Source organism: Oryctolagus cuniculus, chromosome 2, assembly GCF_051225735.1.
Source record: "Oryctolagus cuniculus isolate XC-2025 breed Fujian yellow rabbit chromosome 2, ASM5122573v1, whole genome shotgun sequence".
Classification (NCBI taxonomy): Eukaryota; Metazoa; Chordata; class Mammalia; order Lagomorpha; family Leporidae; genus Oryctolagus; species Oryctolagus cuniculus.
This window is the reverse complement of record NC_142868.1, coordinates 182,447,656-182,474,831: the sequence shown is the minus strand read 5'-3', so window position 1 is coordinate 182,474,831 and position 27,176 is coordinate 182,447,656. Positions and strand designations below refer to the sequence as shown.

The 27,176-nt window shown below is 60.0% G+C and overlaps 2 protein-coding genes across 9 annotated transcripts in view; one reads left to right on the top strand and one right to left on the bottom strand.

Moving 5' to 3' along the window:
• The window catches only part of EFR3B (EFR3 homolog B), a 136,882-nt gene extending 119,542 nt beyond the window's left edge, over window positions 1-17,340 (top strand). For 5 of the 7 annotated variants that reach the window (XM_089326738.1, XM_089326737.1, XM_089326735.1 and 2 more), the window contains 12 exons: window positions 6-178; window positions 1,935-2,010; window positions 2,409-2,570; window positions 3,978-4,109; window positions 5,103-5,170; window positions 5,818-5,945; window positions 6,681-6,772; window positions 10,208-10,256; window positions 11,552-11,658; window positions 13,318-13,367; window positions 13,758-13,850; window positions 14,388-17,340. In XM_089326738.1, coding sequence (XP_089182864.1) covers window positions 6-178; window positions 1,935-2,010; window positions 2,409-2,570; window positions 3,978-4,109; window positions 5,103-5,170; window positions 5,818-5,945; window positions 6,681-6,772; window positions 10,208-10,256; window positions 11,552-11,658; window positions 13,318-13,367; window positions 13,758-13,850; window positions 14,388-14,451 — 1,194 coding nt within the window. In that variant the 3' untranslated portion in view covers window positions 14,452-17,340. Of the gene's footprint in view, window positions 1-5; window positions 179-1,934; window positions 2,011-2,408; window positions 2,571-3,977; window positions 4,110-5,102; window positions 5,171-5,817; window positions 5,946-6,680; window positions 6,773-10,207; window positions 10,257-11,551; window positions 11,659-13,317; window positions 13,368-13,757 lie in introns of all 7 variants that reach the window. The other 2 variants (XM_051840804.3, XM_089326736.1) reach the window with 2 other exon arrangements.
• Window positions 17,341-18,878: 1,538 nt separating this feature from the next.
• POMC (proopiomelanocortin) lies at window positions 18,879-24,276 on the bottom strand. Of its 2 annotated transcripts, none has more exons than XM_008254814.5 (3): window positions 24,119-24,276; window positions 21,162-21,328; window positions 18,879-19,527 (listed from the first exon to the last, which is right to left on the bottom strand). In XM_008254814.5, the coding sequence occupies exons 2-3, from the start codon at window positions 21,276-21,278 to the stop codon at window positions 18,934-18,936; spliced, it is 711 nt and encodes a 236-aa protein (XP_008253036.2). In that variant the 5' UTR covers window positions 21,279-21,328; window positions 24,119-24,276; the 3' UTR covers window positions 18,879-18,933. The 2 variants fall into 2 exon arrangements, with proteins under 2 accessions (XP_008253036.2, XP_089182858.1); XM_089326732.1 differs by having other exon boundaries at window positions 21,162-21,298; window positions 24,119-24,271.
• Window positions 24,277-27,176: the final 2,900 nt, after the last annotated feature.

Genomic DNA, 27,176 nt, shown 5'->3' with positions numbered 1-27,176 from the left:
TGCAGGTGTCCACGGGCTTCCAGTGCAGCAACATGATGTCGGCCCTCCCCAGCAACTTCCTTGACCGCCTGCTCTCCACCGCCCTCATGGAGGACGCCGAAATCCGGCTCTTCGTGCTGGAGATTCTCATCAGCTTCATCGATCGTCATGGCAACCGCCACAAGTTCTCCACCATCAGGTGAACACGTGTGCGGGGGCTGACGGCTCCCCACCGGGCCAGGCAGGAGCCCAGTGCAGCCCCAGCGCAAGGCTGATCACCGGCCTTGAACCTGGGGTCCTGCAAGGGCAGGAGGGACCCCGGGGCACTCGTGCCTTGGGGGAGCAGAGGGAGGACTCGAGACTCAGGTGATAAAGAGCAGGCGTTAAAGGGGTGTTCAGGTGGGGCGCGGATGGGGGTGCCGGGTAATCGGGGGCGCGGATGGGGGTGCCGGGTAATCAGGTGGGGTGCGGATGGAGGTGCTGGGTAATCGGGGGTGCAGATGGAGGTGCTGGGTAATCGGGGGCGCGGATGGGGGTGCCGGGTAATCAGGTGGGGTGCGGATGGAGGTGCTGGGTAATTGGGGGTGCAGATGGAGGTGCTGGGTAATCGGGGGCGCGGATGGGGGTGCCGGGTAATCGGGGGGCGTGGATGGAGGTGCCGGGTAATCAGGTGGGGCACGGATGGAGGTGCCGGGTAATCAGGTGGGGCGCGGATGGAGGTGCCGGGTAATCGGGGGGCGTGGATGGAGGTGCCGGGTAATCAGGTGGGGCGCGGATGGAGGTGCCGGGTAATCAGGTGGGGCGTGGATGGAAGTGCCGGGTAATCAGGTGGGGCGCGGATGGAGGTGCCGGGTAATCAGGGGCACGGATGGAGGTGCCGGGTAATCGGGGGTGCAGATGGAGGTGCCAGGTAATCGGGGGGCGTGGATGGAGGTGCCGGGTAATCGGGGGGCACGGATGGAGGTGCCGGGTAATCGGGGGCATGGATGGAGGTGCTGGGTAATCAGGGGCACGGATGGGGGTGCTGGGTAATCAGGGGGACATGGATGGAGGTGCCGGGTAATCAGGGGCACGGATGGAGGTGCCGGGTAATCGGGGGTGCAGATGGAGGTGCCGGGTAATCAGGGGCACGGATGGAGGTGCTGGGTAATCAGGGGCACGGATGGGGGTGCTGGGTAATCAGGGGCACGGATGGGGGTGCTGGGTAATCAGGGGCGTGGATGGAGGTGCTGGGTAATCAGGGGGACATGGATGGGGGTGCCGGGTAATCAGGGGCGCGGATGGAGGTGCCAGGTAATCAGGGGGGCACGGATGGAGGTGCTGGGTAATCAGGGGGGCATAGATGGAGGTGCTGGGTAATCAGGGGGACATGGATGGAGGTGACGGGTAATCAGGGGGACATGGATGGAGGTGCCGGGTAATCGGGGGCGCGGATGGGGGTGCTGGGTAATCAGGGGCATGGATGGAGGTGCTGGGTAATCGGGGGCACGGATGGGGGTGCTGGGTAATCAGGGGTGCGGATGGAGGTGCCGGGTAATCAGGGGCACGGATGGGGGTGCTGGGTAATCAGGGGGACATGGATGGAGGTGCCGGGTAATCAGGGGCGCGGATGGAGGTGCCAGGTAATCAGGGGGGCACGGATGGAGGTGCCGGGTAATCAGGGGCATGGATGGGGGTGCTGGGTAATCAGGGGGGCATAGATGGGGGTGCCAGGTAATCGGGGGCGTGGATGGAGGTGCCGGGTAATCAGTGGAGACTAAGATTTGGGGCAAGAAGGGAATAACGGGTTCAAGATTTTAGAGAAAAGGACTTGAGAACTTGGAAGAAGATGGAGTTTGGCTAAGAACCAGGGCTGGGAGACTCCATTGCCAACTAGTAGACAGTGCCTGTGACTCCCTGCGAGCTCGGGCTGGCTTCACGCCGGGGGCTAAGGAGGTCCTTTGCGCCCCTCCCAGTACCCTCAGCGACATCTCCGTCCTGAAGCTCAAGGTGGACAAGTGCTCCCGACAGGACACGGTCTTCATGAAGAAGGTAAGCAGGCCGGCCTTCCGGTCACGGCAGACCCCAGGGGGCCTGGCCTGTGGACCCCAACCTTCCCGCTGCCCCTAGAGCCGGCCTGCTCCCTCCAGGGGGCCAAGCCCAGGGTGACTGAGACTCATCTGTGAGGCGGGATCCAGGAACGCCCCTGGTGAGCCAGGCCAGGGCCGCTGGCCGTGCTGTGCCCCTGTGGCTACATTCAGGTGGCAGGTTTTGGTGCTGGTCTCGTGGGCCCCTAAACACCACTGCTGCCTGTGTCCTCTCCCTGAGAGTGTTGTGGGTACGCACGGCCGCCCTGCCCCATCCAGACGGGTCTTCCTCCCTCTCCCCCTGGCCTCTCATTCCACCCCCACCCCCCCACTGCACCTGGCACCTGTCCTCCCGGACCCCAGCACTCGCAGCAGCTCTACAGACACATCTACCTGAGCTGCAAGGAGGAGAGCAACCTTCAGAGGCACTACGAGGCGCTCTACGGGCTCCTGGCGCTGCTCAGCATCGAGCTGGCCAACGAGGAGGTGGTGGTGGACCTCATCCGCCTGGTGCTGGCTGTGCAGGTGGGGCCCAGTGGGGAGCGGGCACCGGCCCTGTCTTGGCCAAGCACTGATGACACTGCTGAGCAGCAACTGCTGGACCGTTGTTTGGGACCCCAGGAACATTGCACTCGCGGTTGGCCATTGTTCCATGAAACCCCAGACCAAGGTCCTGTTTGGGGAACCCCGAAGAATGCTGAATTCATGGCTTTGGTCCGTCCTCAAGCTGAGGGGACCCAGGGAAGAGGGTCATTCAGGCAATACCCCTTGTTTTTAAAGATTTGTTTTAGTTAGTTTGAAAGACAGAGTTAGAGAGAGAGAGAGAGAGAGAGAGAGAGAGAGAGAGAGAGAGACGTCTTCCATCTGCTGGTTCACTCCCCAGATGGCTGCAATGGCCAGAGCTGGGCCAGACCAAAGCCAGAGCCAGGGGCTTCTTCCAGGTCTCCCACATGGACGCAGGATCCCAAGCACTTGGTCCATCCTCCACTACTTTCCCAGACACATTAGCAGGGAGCTGGATCAAAAGTGGAGCAGCCAAGACTCCAGTCGGCGCCCATGTGCAATGCAGGCGTCACAGGTGGTGGCTTTACCTGCTGCACCACAGCGCTGGCCCCAGCACACCTCTTAGTCCCAGTATTCCAAGTTCTTTTGGCAGGGTCTGAGCGAGACTTCAAGGATTCACCCCCCAAAAGAGGTGCTCGTAAGCCCTGAGTGATTCCAGAACAGACTGGGGTGGGGATCCTCTGGTCCCCAGCCTCGGCTGTGCTCCGGAAGTTACTGTCCCCCCAACTCCTAGCTTGGCGTCTCCCCAGCCTGCAGACCTGCAGTGTTTAGCAAGCCTCCTCCGTGGTTTATAGCACGTATGGCACTTTCAGGGTCTGCCTGGGTGGGAGTATATTCCCAGGGTTCTGGGGTTCAGGGTGGACCCTCAGGCCCCGCAGGCTGGGGTCTCAGGGTCTAAAGCCAGGGAGGCACCATATTCCTGAGTCACGGAAGCCTGGGGATTCAGTGACGGAGCGGCTTAGCCCCCCCCCCCCCTTGATTAGTGCTAAATTGTGCAGGGCTCAAGAGCCAGAATTGGGAACTCCCCTGTATCCCAGTCCCCTAGGAACTCACACGGGTTTCCCAACATAACATGCAAACCCACAATGGTGAAGGAGCCAGCACCCTCGCAGGGGGTTGGTACAGTCGGGGTCACTAACGCTGAAACTGCAGAGTAGGGAGCCCCAAGTATCTAAGGGCCTCCTGGCTCCTGGGTCCTACCGCTTTAGTGAGGACGAGCTTTGGAAGGAAGCTCTGTGGCAGAGGCTCAGAAAGGCTCGGTCTGGGGAAGTGAGCCACCTCTAAAGCAGACTGGGGAGGGGTCGGGCGGGGCCGGGGCACGTGTGTAGTGGTTGATTAAAAACCCCGGGGCCGTCTGTGCCGCCGCAGGACGTGGCCCAGGTCAACGAGGAGAACCTGCCGGTGCACAACCGCTGTGCCCTGTACGCCCTGGGCGCCGCCTACCTGAACCTGCTGAGCCAGCTCACCACCGTGCCTGCCTTCTGCCAGCACATCCACGAGGTGTGTTCCCGGAGGGCCCGGGGCCGCCCCGGCGGGCTCCAGGGGCAGCCTTCCCTGAGCCGCATTCGTGCTGGGCCTTGGACTCGGCACTGACTGCAGGAGCTGCATGTGACAGCGTTTCCCTCCCTGAGCGACGGGACGGGGCGGGCTGGGGGGGGGCACAGGGAGGACCCCTCCCCGCCTGCCTCCCGCCCCTCCATCTTAGCCTGCCGGCGACGTGCACTGACACCCGCAGATTAAGTGGGCTGAAGCCTCTTAGAGCTTTGCCATCTCACTCCCGTGTGGAAGCTCAACAAGTGGATCTCGTGGGAGTTGAGCGTGGCGTGGGGTTACCAGAGGCCGTGGGGAGGGGGGTGGGAGCGGCTGGTCCGCGGGGACGAGTTACAGTGAGAGAGGAGTAGGAAGTTCCGGGAGGGGCTGTCCCGTGATCACCAGGTACTGCACATTTCCCTTTAAGAAGAAAAGACTTGACTCCCGTCAGCCTAGAGAGATGCTCAGTGTGGGAGGAGACTGTGCCTTGCCCGTGTTTGCCTGCCCTGGAGCACCACGTGGCACTGAGAAACACGCGGCAGCAGCAGGGTGACCGGACCAGAGAGCCCTCGCGGTCCATCGTGCGGATTCCCACAGCCCTCTCCTCTCCCTTTGCTGAAACCCTGACAGCAGACCCCGGCTCTCGCGTCCTCACGCCCCGCCCGCCGTGCCAGTGCGCATGGGCCCCTCCCTCTGTGATCGCCTTGCTGTTCGCATGCATGTTAAATAGCAAATCCAAGGCAGGGCCCAGGCACGGGACGCTGCAGTCTCTTGGGAGCGACGACGTGGCCTGCGTGTGTCGTCGGTGGCAGTGGCTTCTTAGGCTGGTGCGGGGGTCCCTGGGGGTCTGGTCTCCCACTCGGGAAGCACAGCTGCAGTGGGCTCAGCGTGGAGACGTGGTCCCTGGGAGCTCCCTGTCCCTGCTGGACCCAGCTCTGACCCGGGATTCCTCTCACGCTGCAGGTGATAGAGGCGAGGAAGAAAGAGGCCCCGTACCTGCTCCCGGAGGGCGTGTTTGTGGAGAGGCCCAGGTGAGGCACCTGCCTGCAACACGGCAGCTGAGTGGGAAGGTGGATGGGCCCCGGACACCAGGGGCTTATGCGCCTGTGCAATCCGGGGTAGCAGGCGGACCCAGCCTGCGGCACGGAAGTGCTGGGTGACCCACGCCTCGAGCATGCGCAATGGTTTAAGGTTCCATGGAGCCTGATTTAATCAGAAAAGGCAGTCGCACTTCGCAGTAGGCCCTAGGGGAGCTTTGGCCACACCCACAGAAATGCATCCCTGAGCAGTGGCCCCTGACAGCCCCCGGGACGTTCTCAGACCTCAGTCAGTGCCGCGCATCAGGGTCACTTTAGAATCCCAGGAACTGGGAGAAAGACACGGGGAAAAATCGAAATGTCCCACGGTGGGTGACGGCCTCATAAACGACGGCCCCTGCACACAGCGAGTGGCCGGCAGACCGTAGCAACAGGGTTCCGGGGGAGTGTTTAACGGGAGCACTCTCTCTAAACTAGCGGCAAAACATGCCAGCGCAGTGTGGGGGAGGGGCCGTGAGCGCGCATGGAAGGATTCCGTGCAGGTGGTGGGTGGCCCTCGTTGCCGGCTCCCGTCCCCCCTCCAGTCTCGTTGCGCGGTGTAATTGGGAGCTCCAACGCCTCGTCCCCGCTTTGTCGCCCAGGCTGCCTCAGAGCCTCGAGGGGGTGGTCCTGGAGTTCCTGTTCCGCCAGAGCAAGATCAGCGAGGCCCTGGGCGGCAGCGGCTACAATTCCGACCGGCTCTGCCTGCCCTACATCCCGCAGCTGACAGGTGCGCCCCTCCTTGGCCCCACGAGGACCTGCGTACTAAGGACTGGGGGGGGGGGGGGCTTGATGGCCTTTCGTGGCATCTTAGATGTCACCCAAGAGCCAAAAGACACAACGGAGTCTTGTGGCGAGATCCTCTTTAGTTTTCCCGCCTCTCCTCCTCGGCGTGAGACCCCTGGAAGCAGCGGCCTCATGGGGTCGTCTGGCCTGTGGATGGGAGAGGCTCCCGGGCCTGTGCACAGGCTGCAGGACCTGAGGCCCAGACCCCACTGCAGCCTACTGCCCGGGAAATCCTGGACAAGTGCCTGGCGTCCCCAAGCTTTGGTTTCCCTCACTGCAATAGGGAACTTAGCAACACCTGCCGTAGAGGGTGGGTGCAAGCGGCCCGTGAACTAACAAAGGCAAATGCGCCAGGTGAGCCCCGCGCTCTGACAGCTCCTGTGCTGTTCACAGATGACGCTTGCAGAAGCCGAGCCGAGCTGTCTGGCCACATGCAGCTCCTTTGTGGTCATCAACCATCTCAGACTCTTAAAGAGCAAAGCTGACCACCCTGAGATGGGTAGAGAAGGCCCATGGCAGTTGGAAGCCCCCATAAGCTGCAGGTGTAGCCTAAGCGGGTGCTGAGCCTAAGTGGGGAGCCGCGGGCTAAGCTGAGGCCCCAGCACGCAGAGGTGGGACAGGGGCTCAACCCCGGCTCTCCGAGGACCACGAGCCGCCGCTCTGGGTGCTGCTTTTGCAGATGAGGACCGCCTGTCCAAGAGGAAGAGCATCGGGGAGACCATCTCCCTGCAGGTGGAGGTGGAATCCCGGAGCAGCCCCGAGAAGGAGGAGGTGAGCGCCTGTGCCCGCTGTGGCTCTGCGGGGCTGGGGGCCATGAGGGTGTCCATAGCATCATCCGCAGGCCACACAAGGAAACTGGCCTGCGAGAGACGGAATTTCAAGTCCCGCCTGCAGTTGCCTTGGCAGGGCCTCATACGGCCCGCGGGCCAGCCGCTCCCCACCCCTGCCCCACCTGCACAGTGCGTTTAAGGTTACTTGGAGCGTAACTCATTAGAAAAGGGCCATTTTCATACCAGCTCTCACCATATACACGTGTCTTCAATGGGGACCTCAGCAGTTCCCCCTCCCCTGCCGCTGCCCCCATGAGCCTGTGGCCACAGTCACTCCTGGCTCACGGTGGGCAGGCACCCCCACCACGGAGGATGAGCAGACTTGAAGGTGGGAATAGCCCATACTGCGTCTCCGCCATACGTGCCAATACAGCTACTTTGATTTTTTATCAAGGCTTAGCTTTTTAGAGCCGTTTTAAGTTCATAGCATAATTAAGACGGTACAGTTTTTCTACGTTCTGGGCCCTGCACCTGCACGACCCCTCCCACCCCTGACCCCGGGACTAACTCCTGTGCCTGAGAGACAGCCCGCACTGGCGCCACCACCATGAGTCCACAGCGGACCCTGGAGGCGCGCTCAGCACCATGGACAGACGCACGGCGGTAGGTCCCCACCCTCGCAGGATCCTGCACAGACCTCTCGCTGCCCTAAACCCCCGCTGTGCTCTGGCAGGTTCACCCCGTCCCCAGGCCCACGGCCCCTCTGATTCTCTAAGGAAAGCTGCAGCAGGGTCTTCGAGGGCCCCTTCTTTCCACCCTCCCTTGAGGACCATGAAGATCTGATTTCCACTCACGGCAACGTTGCTTCTCTCCTGCCAGTATCTCTCTGCCTCAGCCGATGAAGCAGCCGTCCCCACGGGTCAGGGACCATGAGGGGTATGAGTGCCAGCAGCAGTGTCCTCCCCCAAACAAAGATGGGGCAGCCAGGGGAGAAGTGGGCTCCTGGGGGAGCTGGAGCCGCAGGCTGCACGGCCGCCTCGTTCATTGTGGGACTGCTGGTTAAAGGTGTCCGCAGAGGCACAGGGGAGCCTCCGACATGGTAGAGGGGACACGCACGGGCAGGCCCGGGACAGGAGGGCTCAGGTGGTCCTCGGGCACTGCTAGCGTGGCCTTCCTAGTTCCTGGGATAGCTTGGGGGCCAGCGTTGACCCTGAGCCTCTCCCCACTCTGATCACAGCAAAGGCGTCTCTGGGGGTTGGGATCAAGGCTTCCACCAACTGTGCCCCTCACTGCTTCGATTGTTAGGGTAGCCCTCTCATCCAGGGCTCTCAAAGCTGGCCTGGGACCTGGCTGTAGAAGGAAGGAAGCTCAGAGTCGGGCTAGCTGGATCAGTAAAATGGGGAGGTTGAGCCGGGCGTCCAGCTCTGAGAGACTGGGAACCCTCAGGCCTCCGGTCAGGTGGCTGCTGTCCCCCCCACCCCCCTGGGTGGTGAGAAGTTTGGGGACCTCAGGAAGTGATATGTGAGAGCCGAGCAGGAGGAAGAAAAGGAAAAGGCCGCATGGCTGCACTCACCTGCTCGCAAGTGGCCTGCTGGTCCCCCCGGGTCAGTGCCACTGACTTGGCGGTTGAAGCAGGGGCACAGGGACCCCCACCCCACACCCTTCTGCTCTACTACCCTCCCTTCCAGTTCCTGTGCCCTGTGTCCCAGCCCACAGTGCTCCAGTGGCCCCTGGGCCCTAAGCGCCAGGTCGTCACAGGTGACCTGTCAGTGCTGGTTCGCTCAAATTGTGGTCCGGGTCCCCGGTAGTCAGAGCCAGTGGTGGGCTGGGCTGGCCCCACTGTTCCACGTTATCCACCTTCCTGCCCTGGCGTCCGTCCTCGGCCTGCTCCGGGGGGTCTGCTCCCTGTCTCCCCTGCGTCTCAGTCATCCCCTGCCTTTGCTCGTGCACGTGGGCTGTGTCGGAACCGCCCTGCAGCCCTACATGGGCGCCATTCATCAGCCCAGCTCGTGTTCCCTTCCCGCACACACTTCTACCTGCGCTTGTCCAGTGGGCACCTTTTCCCTGTGCCCCGACCGCCCCCAGCACCCGATGTCGGCCAGTGCTGCAGTCACCGGCCGGGGTCCAGAATCCTCAGAGCCCCTTAGATCTCCGCGCAGCTCTCTGGCCTGCGGACTGAGCTCTTGTGACCTAATCCTCCATTTCCTGTTTTGTTTTATTTAAAAAAGGCTGAATTCACTTTATTTTTCTTGTGTAGACTGTGCTGTAGCCACAGCTGAAGCCTCAGTCCCCTGCCCAGACCCGCGGCCGTGGTCTTTACAAGGTGGTCGGTGAATTCCTGATAGGGAGTTCACGGACAGTCTCTCCAGAGGTCTTGGAGACGGCGTGAAAGGTGGCCTCGGCAAAGCTGCCCAGGCGGCATCGGTGCCAGCCGGCAGCCAGCAGCCGCTCCTTGGGGTGGGGCCAAGACGCTGCCGGTGTCTCCAGGGGAGGGGGGGATGAGGTGCACCAGCACGGAGCCACAGCCTCCGGTCACCTGCAAGGTGTGGTGTGGGGCTCGGCCGTTGTGTTCCCCCGAGGTGTCCACATGGGCACAGTGGAGAGCTTGGCCGGGAAGATGGCCCCCAGGTGGTGGCACTGCCTCCTTGGAGCACCTCACACCCAGGCCTGATGAGGACAAGTGCCTTGAACGTGGTCCGCGCCGGCCAGTGCACACCTGCCTTTACGTCAGGATAGCCTTCAGAACATCACCCAGAGGGAGGCCCCCCGGGAAAGAGCCAGTGATCTCAGACTCCCCGGGGGCCGGGAGGAGACAGGGCTCCCCCAGGGACTTGGTCTTCATGTCCTTGGCCAGGAGACCCAGCCTGGGACGGGGCCACACCGTGTCCTCAGCTCCACGGCCTCTGCCCCAGCCCCTATCCCGACCCTGGCCACGCTGCAGCCCGGGGGCCAGCACCGAAGCCTAAGAAGAAGCCGCTGTGGCCTCCTGGGCGCCAGCGTCGGCCGCCATTCAGCGTTCTCTGTTCTTGGAGGAGGAGCCACTCCTCACTGCTTACCCTCGTGAAGTGCTCGGTCACCTGGGACGACTCCACGTCCCAAGCCTTCAAAGTTACTGACCTCAGTCTTTTTTATTTTTTTTCTTATGACAGTGTACTCCTCCCACGGGACTTGGTGGGACAGGCTTGGGGAGGGGGCGGGGCAGCGAGCCCTCTTGGGGGAAACTCGGGCCTCTCTCCTGAGCCCCAATCTGATGCGGAATCAGCTCGCGGGCGTCCTCAGGGAGCTCCCGGCAGGAGTGGGGTGTGCTAGGAAACAGAGGGGCCGGCGGACAGTCAAGGAAGCCGGGGCCCCTCCTCCGGCCCACCCCGGCCCCCGCCCCCGCTCCCGCTCCCGCTCCCTGTCCTCTTTCTGAGCATGCCCACCTCGTGTCTTGCAGCGCGTGCCGGCCGAGGAGATCACGTACGAGACGCTAAAGAAGGCCATCGGTAAGCCCGGGCCCTGGGGGTCTCCACCCGCAGGGCGGGGTCTCCACGCGCAGAGCCGCAGCCCGCCACAGTGCTCTCAGCAGGTGGCCTCCAGCCGGGAGTGCTGGCCCTGCGTCCCACGTCAGGACCCTTTCCTCCCTGATGTCAGCTGATGATGAGGGAATCGGTGAGGGTCCCAGCTTTGTTCTAGAATCGTCTGGACTCTTTGTTTTTAGTTCAGTGTGATACAGATCAGCTTGACCAATGAAAGACAATAACAGACCAAAGTAGGAAGGACGTCAAAAAGCTCCAGCTTCCTGCTAACGCGGACTCCGAGAGGCAGCAGGGACGGCTGTCCGGTATGGGGAGGGGCCTGGACCCCATAGCTCCCAGCTTCAGCCTCTCGATAAATGAATTTTAAGAACGATGAGGTCTCGGGCTGGCGCTGTGGTGCAGTAGGCTTCGGATCAGCGCAGCTCCGGTCCTCGTGGCCATTTTGGGGAGTGAACCAGCAGATAGGAGACCTTTTTCTCTGCCTCTCCCTCTCACTATCTGAAACTCAAAATACATAAATAACATCCTTTAAAAATAAATAATTATGTATTTCTTCTCGGCCTTTTGGCTAAGATCAAGTGTAAAAATAAAATAATTAGGAGATCTACACATTTTTTCATAATATGCATTTTCCACACACTTTCTGAAGTGCCCTCCTATTCATTTAGTAGCCATTCAAACGCCCTGGCAGCTCATTTCTCTGGGTTGTTGGGCAAGGAATATTCCCAGGAGACTCTTAAACACCACCCCTTTCTGTCTCTGCTGTCTTCAGCGTTACTCTGTCTGAATGTGACTCCACTTGCCTTCGTACCCAAGCATGATGAACGCACTTAACCCTCCCACTCGCGTGGGGTGCCAGGTGGTGACTGCTGCTTAGGGTCTCTGTGTCAGCCTTCGTGGTCTGTGTGGTTTTTCCATTGTTGATGTCCCTTTTTAAATTAATGCCAGAGCCTCAAAGGACCAGGTGTTCTAGGACCTTCTGTTTAAGAGTCCTGTTGGCAGTGCAGCTGCTTGGGGCTTTAAAAGTTCAGCCTAAGGGTCCCCTTAGCTGAGTGTCAGGGGAGAGGGCTGAGCTTCAGGCAGAGTTGAGAATAGGCCTGGAGTTCCCAGTGCCCAGGGAGGGGGCGCCTCCGTCCGCGCTTCCCTCAGCCACGGGCCAGGCCGGGCAGCGGTCATGGCGCTGTCCCCTGGAGGAGTCCGCCCCCGCCTGTCTCCCTCCCCGGGGGCCCGGATGTGAGTGCTGAGCCTGCTCTGTTTCCCAGTGGACAGCGTGGCGGTTGAGGAGCAGGAGCGGGAGCGGCGGCGGCAGGTGGTGGAGAGGTTCCAGAAGGCGCCCTTCGAGGAGATCGCCGCGCACTGCGGGGCCCGGGTGAGCGAGGCGGCCCTGGGCTCCTGCGGCTCAGGTGGAGGCCGAGTGTGGGTCCGCAGCGGGAATGCGTCTCTAGGAGATCTTGTCTCTCTGGGCCCCTGAAATTAGGGTTTCGATTCCAACCCAGAAAGCTCTGCTGTTGCCCCCTCGGGTTCTCCCATGTCCCGGCACTGCACTGCTGCCCCCTGAGCCAAGACACTTGGCTATTGGTCGCACCATCTTCCAGACCCCACAATGCACACGTAAGGGAGAAGTCCTGACCTGTGGCGAGTGTGTAAACACTCATGTGCCAGGGCGTCTTTCCTGTATTGGCGCGTGGCAGTGTCACGGTAGCCCTTAGCCCAGTGAGCCTGTGGGCCTCACACTGGGGGGGGGGGGGGCGCACGGCAAAGACGAGGTGGCCAGCGCTGGCAGCAGCACCCTCACAGCCAGGCGCCTGGCCACGGGGGACGCTCTGCAGGAGAGGCCGCCAGCAGCAAGTGTTTGGTGCAGTGGCTAAGATGCCACTTGGGGCAGGCACGTCCCATATTGGAGTGTGTCTGTTCAAGGGTTGGCTCTCCTCCCTCTTTTTTTTTTTTTTTTAAGATTTTATTTATTGGAGAGGGAGAGGGAGAGAAAGAGATCTTCCATCTGTTGGCTCACTCCCTAGATGGCCGCAACGGCCGGAGCTGCGCCCATCTGAAGCCAGGAGCTTCTTCTGGTTCTCCCACATAGATGCAGGGGCCCAAGGACTTGGACCATCTTCTGCTGCTTTCCCAGGCCATAAGCAGAGAGCAGGATCAGAAGTGGAGCAGCCGGGACACGAACTGGCGCCCATACGGGATGCCGGTACCGCAGGTGGAGGCTTAGCCCACTATGCCACAGCGCCTGCTCCTCTCCTCCTCTATTACCTTCCTGCTAATGCAGACCCTGGGAGGCAGCAGGTGATATAACTCAAGTAGTTGGGTCCCTGCCACCGCCATCAGAGGCCCAGATTGGATTCCCAACTCCTAGCTTTGTCCTAACCCAGCCCTGTTGTAGGCATTTGGGGAGTGAACCAGTAGGATTTCTCTCTCTCCCTCTCCCTCTCCCTCCCCCCCACCCCTGCCTCTTTCCCTTATAAATGTTATTTTTTAAAAAAGAAAAAAGAGCGCACCCAAGCAAGTAGAAATGAGGACCCATGGCAGATGCGAGGACCCGTCCAGCACTCTGGAAAGTGATGGCACGCCGGGATTCGTTAGGCGCAGTGTCAGTCAGGGACAACGAAACATCATTGCTAAACATTCAAAATAACTCCTCCTCTCAGTAAAAATAGAATCCGCATCATTTTCCATCTTATAGATTACATATATCCTGTATATGAGACTACTTAGAAAAGTTCATGGAAAATGCCATTAATTGATAAGTTTGGGGTAGACATTGCTGTCCAGTGGGTTAAGCCTTCACTCGGGACGCCCACTTCCCATATGGGAGTGCCTGGTCTGGGTTGCTGCTACTCTCTGCCTCCAGTTCCACTCCCTGCTAAGGCACCTGGGAGCCAGCGTCTACCTGCAGTGGGGGCCCAGCGGGCAGTAAGTGCTGGACATGAGCTCAGCCCTGGTCGCCTTCCCAAGGCTGCAGAGAGGCAGGTGGGCCCCGGAGGAGGCCGCAGCTCACGCCCTGCTCTCTGCTTGTGTCTAGGCGTCCCTGCTGCAGAGCAAGCTCAATCAGATCTTCGAAATCACCATCCGGTAAGTGCATCTCGGGCGGGCAGCCTGGGGACCCCTTGTCCCTCGTGGTCCTCACACACCTGTGTTCAGTTCTGCCCCCAGCCCTGCCGCCCCTGTCCCTGGGGCTGGAGCGAGCCACCAACTCCCCAGACAAGGAACTAGAGACCTGAGAGGGAAAGAGCCGGGCGTCCCGGTGCCCCGGGCTGGCGCCCTACTCTGTAGAGCAGCAATGGAAGTGTGACGTCAAGCTGTAGATTCTAGAACAGTGTGACGGCCTGGGAACCCAAGGGGTGACAAAGTCTTAGCCCCTGTGCAAAGAGAAGCCCGGGTCAGCTGCTCTGTCCAGCTGCATGGCACGGGGACCCCAGGACCCCTTCCTCAGCCTCTTTCCCCTTCTCTTCCTGCCCCCAGGCCCCCACCCAGCCCTTCGGGAACCATCACCGCCGCCTACGGGCAGCCGCAGAACCACTCCATCCCCGTCTACGAGATGAAGTTCCCTGATCTGTGCGTGTACTGAGCTCCGGACACGGAGCCCCTCGGGGGCTGGGGTCTGAGGAAAGGGCCCACCCTCAGGCCTAGCGCCCCCCCACCCCACGGGGCCCGTGGGGCCTCAGGGCTCCACTGAGGAGAGGCAGCCACCCGCTCCCGGGAGGGCCCTGCCTCCTTTGTCCTCAGCCTGGTCCGCCGGGCCGGAGAGGGGCCCTGCTGGACGCCTCAGGTGTGACGGCGGGGGCACAGTTGTCATTCCCACTGGGGAACCGGACAGACAGAGGAAGCATGGACCCCGGCGGGAGGAGCCGGGGAGAGGTCCGCGCGGCGTGGCCCAGCTCCCGCCTTGCTGTGCTGTCCCCGCTCTGTGCTCACCCTCCAGCTGCCCGCCCGCGTCTTCCTGTTAGGCTGCAGCAAGAGCGCCCCTGCGTGTCCCTCGTGTACCTCGGGGCGTCTCCCCACGTCTCTGTTCAGAGCAGGCTTGGGCGGGCTAGGGCCCTCCCCGGCTCTCTCCCTCCTGGACTTTTCCCTGAATTGGGTCCCCTCTTCCAGGGATCCCAAAGGGTTTCTGTGGCCCTGGGCTGCAGGAAGGCAGAACAAGACCGTCTGGTTCTAGATGACTCAGAGCTGGGGAGGTACTGCCACCCCAGGGCCACCTCCCGCGGAAGGGGCTCCCGGCCTAGCCTGGGGCGGGGGGGGGGGGGGCTCGCAGGGAGGGCAGGGGAGGGGGTGTGGGACGAGTGCTGCTTTGGGACCCGAGGATGTCAGAGGCAGCTTCCTGGACGTCTGACTTGAGGACGGAGGCTCCTGCACCTGCTGTGGTCCGGGACGTCCGTGCCAGCGGCAGTACTCGTGCCTGGGGAGAGGCAGCCAGCAGAGACCCGCTCTTGGGTTCCGGGTTGCCTTTCCACTGGGTGCCGCCTGTCTGTCCCCGTGTTACTAGCGACGGAGAGAGGAGCTGAGGAACCCTGGGAGAGCGCGAGGGAGTCGGCTGCTGCCTTCCGGTCCTGCCTCCAGCTGCCTGTGTGTCCCCTGAGCCTCCCCGCCTGGCCCTTGCCTTCGCTTCCAGTGCAGCCCCCCCCACCCCCCACCACAACCCCGTCACTTTCCCAAACGAGTGGGCACTCTCCCCTCGCCAGAGAATTTGCTTTTTTGCAAAGAGGGAGGACGAACAGATTTGTTAGCCCAAGGGAACCCCCTTTGGGGCAGTGTGGAATGAGGTCAGAACATGGGGTTTCTGCTGAGGGGAGGGCAGGCTTCCCGGGGTTCCCCCAGATGGTGCCCCTGCACCTGGCCCTGCAGGGAGCGTGGCTGGGAGCCCCGTGACTAGGGGACAGGGTGTACGTTCCACAATCAGGGAGAACCTTGACACGTGGATTTCCGCATTACGTGTGCAATAAACTTCTTGGGGATGGGCCGCCTGCCGCTGGTCCTGTGGCTTCCGCGCTGCAGACACGGGATCGCCTGTGTGTGGCCCGCTCTCCGCCATGGCTGTTCGGCTGTATGGCTTTTGGCTTGTACTTAACTCCAAGCATGAATTTAGATCTCCCTTTGATATCTCCTTATTAAGAAGCCACATTCAAAACAGCCACATCTGCAGGCAAACAACCTTTGGAAGAAGCAGAAGAAAGTCTAAACCTTGAGCCCCCGACAGGTCCCTTCCCCCGTGGCTCTCCCCGTCCTGTCCTCCGCTGGCTTTGAGGAGAGGCCCTGGGTTTCTAGCGGCATCCACTGATGTCAGATCCCGGGGGGCCTGGTCCTGGGACTTGGAAGTCACTTCCCTGGACTAGAGGCACGCTCCGACGTGGCGGTCCCTCACCCCCATCCTGGGAGCAGAGAGGGCGGTGCAGGTCCCCGTTTGCACAGCCTGCCTGCTGCTGCTTCCGCAAACGTGTGCTCCCAGGAGAGAACAGGCGTCTTTTGTGTCCTCTTCTGGGTGTGTTGAAATTTACACTTGGTAGCATATCAGGCTGCCTGCTGACGTGGAGTGGGGTCTGGGTTCTGGCCGACGTGCCTTGGAACCAGAATATTTTAAGCTGCATGTTCATGAGCACAGACAATGAAGCGGTAAATGAGGCAGCCCGCTCGCCCCGCCTCGCCCCGCGTCCTGGAAGAGAGGCTAAACAGAGTGGATGGAACGCGGAGGGAGCAAGGCGCCCACCGGGGCCCCACCCCTCGCAGTACCCTGCCTTCCCAGCCCCCCACACCCCCACCCCCACCCCGCGTCTGGCGACGCCGTCTCCCGTCCTTTTCTACGCTCCTCTGCTGTGGTTTCGAGCCAGAAGGCGCTGGCCCGTTCAGTCCAGCAGCTCCCAAAAGCCACTTGAGGACCCCGGCTCTGTGGCGAGGGGCGGTTGGTTGGGGCTCCGCGGGAGAACTTCGTGGGTGTGAGTGCCGGGGTGTGGAGGATCTGGCCACTGGGTCGGGTCGTGCACGAGAAGCGGGTCCATGGGAAGCAGCACCAGCAAGGCCCTGGAGGCCCCTTCGGGTTTCCTTGCGCTGGGGTCCCCCTGCGCCTGTGCTTGTTTGTCCTCTGTCGTTGAAAAGTAGGAACAAGTGGCTTCTTGACACCTAAATGCCCCCCTTGCCAAAGAAGGCAGGAGAGCAGTCGGAAGTGGGCAGGTCCCCGCACACTTCCCAGCACCACGCCCCGAGCAGTGGCATGAGCAAGGAGGATGAGCAAGGAGGGCGGGCCTGGGGCTGAGCGTGTCAGCCCTCCATCTGCTGGCTCGCAACAGGCTCGGAACTGCCTTGGGGCTGCTCTGATGGCGGATCCTGGGGCCACAATGCTTTCCGGTTGCCATTCCAGTGTCCCCAGGCCCTCCAACCTGGGTACTGACTAAAGAGTGCTGTTGAGAAGTAAGGCAACTTTCCCAACTCCTCTTGCAACAGGAAATGGCAGCTGGGTGCTGGGCTGGTAGGTTAAGACAGGGTCAAAGGTCATCCCCTTTAGCCCACATGTGGCCCGGGCCTGGGGGCCGCAGGAGGAGGGGCGTGGTGGCCCTGTGCTGGAGCCTGTGTAACAGGGAAGGGGTGAGAAGGGCGCCCTGGGCAGCAGGCACCCTGCTGGGGCCAGAAGGCAGTTTCCTATGGTCTCCCAGCTGACCGAGCGTCTGCTTGGGGGGATCACGGGCCTCCCGAGCCCATCACCTCCCCCTTTGCACTGTTGACCAGGCAGGTGGAGCACACAGTGTAAATCCACAAATGCTGCAGCCCATGCACTGTCACTCGTCTCCGTCCCTTAGACCCTCGTGACCGGGTGAGAGTGTGTGTACGTCTAGGACAGCTGGTGTATTTATATGTGAGTGCAAAACTAGTGCCCGTGGCAGTTTTCTGTGTTTCGCACTTGTTGAATCTGCTTGGTTTTACCTGAGGGAAGGGGGGAGAGGGGGAGTGGGCGAAGGCTAGGAAGAAGTCTTAGCAACATCATTCTTAGGATGACACGTCACAATTTCCCATGAGCCTTCACGATGCCCTTTCCGAATAAATGTTACTGTGGTCACCACATGGCTGTCGATTGGATTCCTTTAGGGTAAATGGTTTTTTGAGATAAAAACAGAATCTGAGAATACCAGCCGTGCACACTGGCACTTAGCAACCCCGGCAGCCATCACCTCATCTGCGGCTGCGACGGACACCCCGGCCCAACCTTGCTGGCACGGAGCACCCTCGGCTAGGAACGCCCAGGCTGCACCCCATCCCAGCCCTTGTCACAGAGCCCACCCTGGGGCGCGCCTGCAGCCTCCCACGCTCCCGCTCCCCCGGGACTCCCCGGAGCATGAAAGTAAGAAGAGGGAGTTGGGGGAGGCTTCCCAGCCGACCGTGACCTCTCCCGCCCACTGGTGTGTCTGGCGATGGTGACCCGGATGTGTGCCTGTCTACATGTATCCATGAGCCTTGTGGGAGTTGTCTGTGTGTGGCCCCAGCACTGAAGCCACCACTGGGAGATAGAAAAACAACATGTACATGGCCAGCGCAGTAGGGCCGCCACCTGCTGCGCCGGCATCCCACGTGGGCACCAGTTCACGTCCCAGCTGCCCCACCTCCTATCCTGCTCCCTGCTAAAAAAGCAGCAGGAGATGGCCCAAGTGCTTGGGTCCCTGCCACCCTCACGGGAGACCTAGAAGCAGCCGCTGGCTCTGGCCTGGCCCAGTCCCAGCCAGTGCAGCCATCTGGGGAGTGAACCAGCAGATGGAAGACTTTCTCTCTCTCTCTCTCCCCCCCCCACCCCCCTGCTGTAACTCTTTCAAATAAAAATAAATCTTTAAAAACCCACACACACCACCACCACCACCACCACCTGCTTCTGCCCTCACAGAGCCTGGCCTTGCAGACACACAGTAAGGCGCCAGCCAGAGAGCAGGCCGGCTGCAGCGAGAGCGGGCTGGCAGCTGCAGGACTCGGCGGGCAGGGGCTGACCTAAGCCTGGACTCAGGTGGCAAACAGCCTCATTCAGCATGGCAGGGGGAGGTGCGGGAGCCCTGCAGGGAAGAAGTTGGTGGGGAGAGGAGCCGGGCCTTCATCCGGGGTACCTTGGGGCAGGCGCCTTGGTAATGAGTGCGAGCAGAGTGACTGGCACCCTGGGTGCCATGCCCAGGGGTGGGGATGGATGGGAAATTGGGAAGTGGGGGTGCTCTTTGGTTCTTGAGCCAGCGGATGTGGAGAAAACAAGATTTTTGCGCACATCGCTCTGAGGAATCTGTGTAGCACGGGTGTGGCAGGAGAGCCACTAGAGGCGGGTGGGGAGTGAGGATGAGGGCTGCAGCCAGGCCCGGGGAGGGAGGGAGGGGCCCAGTCCAGCCGGGGGCGAGAGTCGGAGGGCCTGCAACAGGTGTGTGTGTGTATGTGTGTGTAGGGGAGACGTGAGGCCACACCCACACTCAGCTCCCCAGTGATGAAAACGCCCACAGCCTGCGCCCCGACAGCGAACCCGGCAAGGGGGGTGGGGTGGACACGGAGCGGCTCCGGGGCCACCAGCCAGGCTCCCCGGGCGCTGGGCTTGGCGCCGCGGCTCGCGGTCTACACTCAGAGCCGGAGGCAGTGTGAAATGGGAAAACGGGTTTATTTCCTAAGGACAGGCGGCGTGGGGAGGCGGCGCTCACGGGCCCTTCTTGTGCGCGTTCTTGACGATGGCGTTGCGGAACAGCGTCACCAGCGGCGTCTGGCCCTTCTCCGACGACATGAAGCCGCCGTAGCGCTTGTCCTTGGGCCGGCTGCCCCAGCGGAAGTGCTCCATCCTGTAGGGGCCCTCATCCTTCTTCTCGGCCGCCGCCACCAGGCCGTACTCCGGGTCCGCGTCCTCGGCCGGGCCGTCGGCCAGCTCGCGCTTGACCTCGACGGGGAAGGCTTCGGCCGACTCGTTCTCGGCGCCGTTGGGGTACACCTTCACCGGGCGCCGCTTCTTGCCCACCGGCTTGCCCCAGCGGAAGTGCTCCATGGAGTAGGAGCGCTTGCCCTCGCGCGGGCCGGGCTCGGCGCCATCGCCGCGGTCCCCGGCCGCCGCGACCTGCTCCTGCTCGCGCTTCTGCCCCGCGCCGCCGCCGCTGCTGCCGTTCCGGCGGCCGAAGCGGTCCCAGCGGAAGTGGCCCATGACGTACCTCCGGGGGCTCTCGGTGAGCGGCTGCGCGTCGCCGTTGCCGGGGAACACGGGCGTCTCGGCCGAGCGGTCGAGCTGGCAAGCGCGGAGGCACTGCTGCGGGGAGAGAGAGGCCGTGAGCCCGGGCGCGGCGACAGCGACGCGACCAGCGCGTGGCTCGCAGGCACACACCCCTGCGACCACTGGCGGGGCTGGTCTGTGCCCCCGGGGCGCGTGGCCGCGGTGTCGCTAGCAGGCACGCACCCCGACGACCACCGGCGACGCCCAGCGCGCTCTCGGTGGGTGGCCTGTGCCCGTGGCTCTTGTGGGCAAGGCCAACGCTTTGCCTGAAAGGAACTGCCCAGAAGGGCAGGTGGAGGGTGCTGGGGGGTGGCACTTACTGCTGAACCAATGAATACGTAAATACCGGGCAATGGAGGACTGGGAGCATTGCGGGTCTGGCGGGGGAGGGTCCTGCGTGCTCAGTACCCCCCAGCCCTATCCCTGCTCCAGGCCCTTCCCCTGGCTTTCAGGGAGCTGATGGCCCCATCCCCTTGCCGACACAGAGCGGCTCACTTCCCTGTCGCCTCTCTCTGGCCCGAGGGAGAGCCGCGTGGAGCCCGGGCCTCTGCTCCCTGTCCACAGAGGGCTCGACTGTGGTCCGTTTTGCTTAGCAAGGTGACCGCATGGCTGCAGCCTGGAGATTTCTGTCACTTGAAAGCTTACAGAGGAGAAAACAAAACGTCTGGGTTCAGCGGACTTTCCCACCCCAGGGATTTACCATTCGGGATGCACAGACGGGAGCAGTAGCAAATAAAAACTGAGGCAAACGCCCTCCCTGGACCGGGCATGAAGCGGGAGGCGCAGGCCCGAGCCCCCCAGCGTGAGGCAGCACAGGTGGCCCTGAGTGCGTCCGGGGCACCTTCCCCGGGTGAGCTCTCCCGGGGCTGTCTCCTGGTCTCTCGGGACTGGAACTCACGGACCCCCGGGCGTCCTGCCCTGCTTTATGTCACACGTGCAGCCTGCCCTAACTCCACCTTCACTCAGCTTCTCCACAGACGAAACACAATGCAGCAGTGTGCATTGCACCCCCGACTGGCAGGTGCCAGCGTGTGCACGCACGCGCACACACACACACCCACCCACACACACACACCCCTGCCAGCACATGTAACTACTGGAAAGATCAAAGAGGCGCTTAGCAGAAGGCCAGCCTTCCAGAAGCAGCGTGAGACACCGGGTACCAGTTACCCCAAAAAAAGGGTACCTTGGTTTTTCCTTCTCCCTCTAAAGACCCTTCGTAGAGCTACCGCTCTAGCTTTGTAAATGGTAGTAGATAAAAGGAGAAGAAATACAAAGGGGAAATGGCAAGGAACATGCGGTTCTTGGAGACAGAATAATGCAGAGACTGTGAGGTTAAAATACAGGACTGAGGGAGCCGCTAACATTACTAGGACACTGTCTCTAAATGAACAATCAATCAATCAATAGTGTCCAAAGAAGACAGGGCAGAGGGGAAGGATGACCAAGCAGGACCTGCGGGGCAGACCCATCTCCCTGGAGCTGCTTCCACCACGCCTCCCGCCCCCGCCCCCGCCCCAGCACAGCCCTAAGCTCGTTCTGCTCCTGCCGGGTTGGGTCAGCCCTGTCACTGGGAAGGAACTTCCCTTCCCCACGCTGCTGCTTCTGAGCTGTCGCGGCTCCAGTCCCATCTGATGCCCAAGTCAAGATGGCAGTGACGGCGCACGTACCAGCAGGTGGCTTTCCGTGGTGAGCTCCTGACACTGGCTGCTCTCCAGGCACCAGCCACGCACTTCCATGGAGGCCTGAAGCAACACGGCCAGCAGCAGAGCCCCCGACCTCAGCATCTTCCAGGCAGGCTGCGGCTCTGCAGAGGCAAACAAGATAGGCGGGACCCCTGCGAGGAGCAGAACAATGTTGGCCACTCACCAGGAAGGACCAGGAGCCAACAGCAACAACGCACTCGCTTGTGGAGTTCAAGGCTGTTTGAGGACAGGAGCAGAACTGAGGACAGGGGGAGACGGGCAGCACTAATTCCAGCACTCCAGGTCCAAGGACTGGGAATAACTCAGGGAAGGCAAAATTCCTGCCCAGGATCCCCCCCCCCCTCCTCTGGGAGTCACCATTCCTATGAGGTTTGATTCCCAATGAATGTGAAGTTTACACAAATGTCATTAAAACCGCTGGTGAACTTCGGCAGGATCTCAAGCAGACAGACTTCAGGTACTGTACACAAAGCACTCGGGTGCCCTCCATGTCTCCAGCCCCAGAGGCTCTGGATAGATTCGTTTTTAAAGCAGAATCCAGGTCTTTAAAAGCAGCTCAGCTTCTGAACACATCATATGGGAGAGCTCTTGTCTTGGGGTCCCTCAAATGAGGTCTGAGATATGAGGTGTCTTCAAAACATGCATGAGCTTCCGCAATTTTTGTGGGGCATCAAAATATATTTCTCATTCCACTTTTCCACAAACTTTTCAAATTACCCTTGAAGCTGGACTTGAGGAAGGTGAAGGAATCCAGGGAACGAGGTTGGACAGACAGACCTCAAAGGAACCGCCTCCCGGTGTGCTGTTTCTAGAGAACCCAGGGAGCACCCTTGGGCGTGCTAAGTCGAGGGGTTGGAGTGCACCTACAGCGCCTTCCCCCAGTGCCAGCGGCTGCCATGCTGCCTGCCCCCCTGCTCACAGACTGTGATGAGCTCATCACCGACCCTATGGTCATTTTGGATTCCAGAAGATTCTCTCAGCCAGCTGTTAGGAAGAAACCTAATTAGATGGGAAAAGCAATTCGCATTAAGGGGGAGGGTGACTCAGTGTCTTGTGACATAAAAAATTACCTGAAAGAAATCTATGATTTGGGGAGGTGTGGACCAAATATTTGGATTTGAGAGTCGCCCCGGCCCTCGCGTCTTTCATCCTGCCTGACCCCCATTCCTTTCTCCCAGCTCTGGACCAACTCAGGGATCTCTTCTGAACTCTGGCCAAGCAGGGAGTTTTCGAAGCAGCCATTAGATGGCGCTGGCAGCCAGAGAGCTGACCCGGTATGGCCTCAGCCCAGGGAGAAACAGGGAGAGCAAGCGGTGTCCAGCCTGGGTGCTCCTGCCTAGCCAGGGACAGGCTGCTCCAGTTCCCATACACAGCCTGTGGCTGCTGGAAAGGGCAGTTACGTTAAAGTTCTGAGGCCACACCGTCCATGTAGATCAGAAAAATGCCTGAGTGTCACAGGAAAGGCAGAGAGATGGCAGATAGAGGTGCCGTCATGAGCAAGTGCAAAGCAGCACCTTAATGGAGCAAAAGAACAAGATCACACAGGCCTGGCAGTTACCGCGACCCTATTTCAGTTCTCAGACCTGGCCATTCTGGGATGACTTCCGCTTTCCAAAAGCCGAGGTGACGACACACACCTTCCAAGAAGCCCTCAGAGAGCACTCCTTTCTCTCTGCCCCCTGCTATAGCCACACCACACAAGTGACACCCCTGTCACTCCCCACCCTCTCCGAGCTCCTGCTCTATCGCCGCAGACTTAGGTGGTTTCCCGAAAGCAAACTGTTTGGGTTTTTGCTTATGCATATTTTCCATTTTCCTACAATCATCAGCAAATAGTATCTTATTTGTGCCACTTTTTAAACAGCAACAAAATACCATGCAAATGTCAAATGGTGTTATTTTTGTAAGGAGGGACAGCATTATAACCCAATAAAGGAAAGTCTTGGTAATCCCATCGCCAAAGTTTCCTGGAAAAATGGAAACTTGGAATTTGCTCTTCTGGATGTTAACTTTGAGATAGACCCACACTTGTTAGAACTTCAGGAGGGCAGGGTCTCTGTGAACTGAACAAGACCTTTAGTTTGTGGCTTTAAACCTTCCCACCAGCCATGCCGTTCTGCAAACATGGGGGAGCTGCTGGGCTCCTTGTGTCCTTGCACAAGGACAGGCCTGCTTCAGGTCCTATTAACAAAAGGGCTAAGGAGTATTGAGTCATGAAATTAGCTGCCCTGTGCACACTTTATAACAAGAACGAAGGCACACTTTTCCTTTGCTCCCAACAGCCTTTCTGTGAGAAGCACCCCCGCCCTGTTAACACAAGAGGAGTTTGGAGACCCAGAGTGCTCCGCGGACAGTCCCCCCACCTGTCCCCCTCGCCTCCCGGGAGTCGCCCCTTGTCCGAGTCTCGCTCAGGTCAAGCCCGAGTCTGCTGGGTCGAGGTGTGCTCCGTCGGAGCGCGTCCCAATCGAGAGCGAGCGAGTCAGGACCTCGGACAGCTCCCGGGCGGCCACCCGGTTTTAACCCTGGCTGGGGCTGGAACAGGAGGGACTGTCCCGTCTTGTAATCGTGCAGTTTCCACAACTCAGCCGTGGCCAAGGTGGGCAGGGAAACGAGGACTCAAAGTCTGAATCCGAAAAAGAAAACCTGGAACGAGGAGCGCTGACCGTGACTTCTTGCCTTGTCTCTCCTGCCCGCACTTCCGATGTGAACCTGCGCTAGAGGGTCCGGGATCCTGCTTCCAAGTAGTGACAGCACCCAGAAAGTCGGGAGGAAGAGGAGCCGAGAAATCAAGATCTCCCCAGAGGCCTCGGGTGTCAGTCGGGGCGCTGGCCACCCACTGCCCCGGGAGACCCCACGCCGCCGTCCGCAGCGCAGAGCTCCCAGGCCCCAGGATGGGGTGCCCGGTGAAGTGCGGGTCTCACCTGTCGCAGGGAGGCCGCTCTCCGGAGACGAGGGTCCCTTCTCCTCCCCTCTGTCCTGCTTGGCGCAGCCTCTTGGTCCCCGTCACACTCCAGGCTCCTTATATACTTGCAGGGCTCGCGGGGAGAGCGCTTCTGTGGCGCCAGGAGCGAGTGACTCCCAGGTCGGGGGAGGGGTTGGTGGTGCGCAGGCGGGGGGCTTCCTGGTAGGGGCTCGGCCGAAAGCCCGGAGGCTGGAATTAGCACGGCCCTGGCGAAGGGCGCACCTGGCGCCCCGCCGTCCGGAAGAACTTAATTACGGAGGGGCTGGGGCTCCACTTAGGGCGAGCTGGAGGCTTAGCACCTTGGTGTGGGGCAGGCCTGGGGCGCCTCTGAGGTCTCGAGGCGAGGGTGAAGGGGCCTGCGTGCTGGGACTGGCATCTGCCTCCTTGGCGTTTGCAGGTAAATGTCACGGCGGAGAGAGTGCGTGGGTTACACCTCAGATTTCCGCCTTTGGACACCTGATGTAGATGTCGCTGGCAATCAGTCTCTCTCCTCCACTGTGGGGAGGGAGGGAGCAGGGGTTGGGACAGGTTGCCCTCTTGGAGGTTGAGGTGGGTTGTAGTGTCCCCTCATTCCTTCTCCCCGGCCCTGCTTTCCAAGTGCAAAGCCCATTTGTGCCCCAACCACAAGTGGACGTACCCTTAACCTTGGACCTTTAACTGGGAGGGGGTGGCCTCTGATCACACTGTGGCTGGGAGCTGGCAGAGCGGCCGGGAACTCTCAGACACCTACGCTTGCAGCCCGGACCCGAGGTGCCCAGCTCGCTTTAGTCCCAAGTGTTAGGTCAGGAAGAGTTCACCACTGATGCTGGCAGGTGAGAGACTCTAACCCGCAGGAAAGACAGACAGAATTCCCAGTGACAGCGGGTGAGGGAGGAGTACTGGGGCTGCCTTGAACTTCAAACAAATCGAGGTGCCGGCTTCACCTCCGACTGCAGGAATTTCCTCCGCTCCCAAAGAGACGTTTCTTCTCGACTCCACGGCTGCCTTGAGAATTCGGCTTTTCCAGTTGGTGACATTGACTCAACACAGCAATCCTTGCCTTTTGGGTGGTAAGAGAGACCCACACTTGTTGATGGTGAGCAACCTGCCCCATCACCTGACTTTGACCTTGGCCTCTTCCCAGGACCAGCCCCCAGGTCTCCATCTCCATCATGCATCCCAGCATCTCCGCCATTGCAACATTCACGCAGAGCCCCACTAGGTTGTTCCTCCCACTGCAGCTCCCTTCCTGTCTCCAGCCACCCAGGAAACCTGGACTCAGCCATCATCACATGTTCCCTAAAGCTCTCTTTGGCCATCTCTTCCAACTGGGGGCGTGACACAGCCTTCTCTGTCTGGACCAATTCGCTTCCATCTCCCACCCCCTCTCTCACTCACACTTATCCCTACCACCATTGGGCTTGTACTCTCCTATGCAGATGGTGAGTTGGTCTTCTTGTATTATTTCTTTTTAAATTTTTTTTATTTGAAAGAGTTAGAGAGAGAGGTAGAGCCAGAGAGAGAGAGAGGTCTTCCACTCCACTGGTTCACTCCCCAAATGACCACAACAGCCAGAGCTGAGCTGATCTGAAGCCAGGATCCAGGAGCTTCTTCCAGGTCTCCCACACAGGTGCAGGGACCCAAAGAATTGTCCATCTTCTACTGCTTTCCTAGGCCATAGCAGAGAGCTGGATAGGAAGAGGAACAGCCGGCATATGGGATATCGGCACTGCAGGCTGGGGCTTTAACCTGCTGTGCCACAGCGCCGGCCCTTTTTAGTTTTATTTCAATAGCTTCAAGAGGCAGCTGGTGGTAGCAGAAAAGTCAGGCCAGGAAAAGTTCAGATGGACCCAGCTTCCATTCCCTTCCGTCAGCCGGGTTCTTAGTTCCATGCAGCAGAGCCCACTCTGGCCGAGGTGAACAGGAGTCATGGGACCACACACACAATCCCTGGGCAGGTTGGGGTTAGGGATGACACATGCTCAGGGACACCGGCTGGCTGAACCCAAGGCCAAAATCAGGCCACTGGAGCCAGTGGAGAAGGCAGACCAGAGCACCCTGGAAACAAGCAACCCCTCAGTGGCACTGTCGCCACCACAGGCATGGGACATCGACGGCCCCAGGATGGAGACTTGCTGTTCTTGCTTCAGGCAGTGACACCAGAGGAGTCACCACTGCTCTTGTGTGCTTGTGCCAGGAGCTCCTCTTCAAAAGCCGGAAGCAGATTGTCTGAGATGCTAACACCACGTTTGCTCTCTAGTCCAGTGAAGCGGTGAACTATTCCAGGGCTCATTCCCAGCGTTACAGCTCCCTACCGCGCATGCCTAGGCTAAGCCCAATGTGGCTATTATGTGTTTCTTTTAGCACTAAATTCAATAGGATAATATTTTATTTAAGACTTTTTGGGGCAAAAGGCTTTTGCATCTGCCTGCATGAGATTGGCCTGTGGTTTTCCTTTCTCGGGGAATTCTTGACAGATTTTGGTATCAAAATGATGCTGTTCTCATAGAAGTCGGATTCTGCCCCAGCCCACACTGCTCTGGAATTCAGTAGACTTGGCGTCCAAGGCCGCTCTCTCCCAGGTGCTCTGATTCATCAGGGAGGCCTTCTAGGTCACTCTGGTTGTCTCGTTGTTGGACAGCTTTTAATCACAGCTTCACCTGCTGTACTCACCTGCTGTACACTACTCCATTGCGCCCTCCTTCTATGTCAGCTTCAGGAAGGAGTGGGTCTAGGAATTTGTCCATCACATCTAAATTCCTCAATCTATTGCTTACGTCGGTTTTTATTTATTTTTTAATCTTCTTAGCATCTGTGAGATCCGTTCCTCTGGCCTCCTTTCGGCTCTGATGATAGGAGTTTACCAAGATTTGTAGTATTTTTAAAGAATCGATTTTGGCTGTGTTAGATTTCTCCATGGTATGTACACCTTTTTCTGCTTCTGAAATGTCTCCTCTTATTTCTTAGCCTCTGTATTACATGGCTTTAATGAGCAATTCTTTTCCTCTGCACTCTTGAGTTGGACATTAAGTAAATTC

Coding starts and splice junctions, on each gene's coding strand:
- POMC (XM_008254814.5), bottom strand. CDS start 21,278: ATGCTGAGGTCGGGGGCTCTGCTGCTGGCCGTGTTGCTTCAGGCCTCC. Junction 19,528..21,161: donor CCACGGAAAGCCACCTGCTG/GTACGTGCGCCG, acceptor CTCTCCCCGCAG/CAGTGCCTCCGCGCTTGCCA.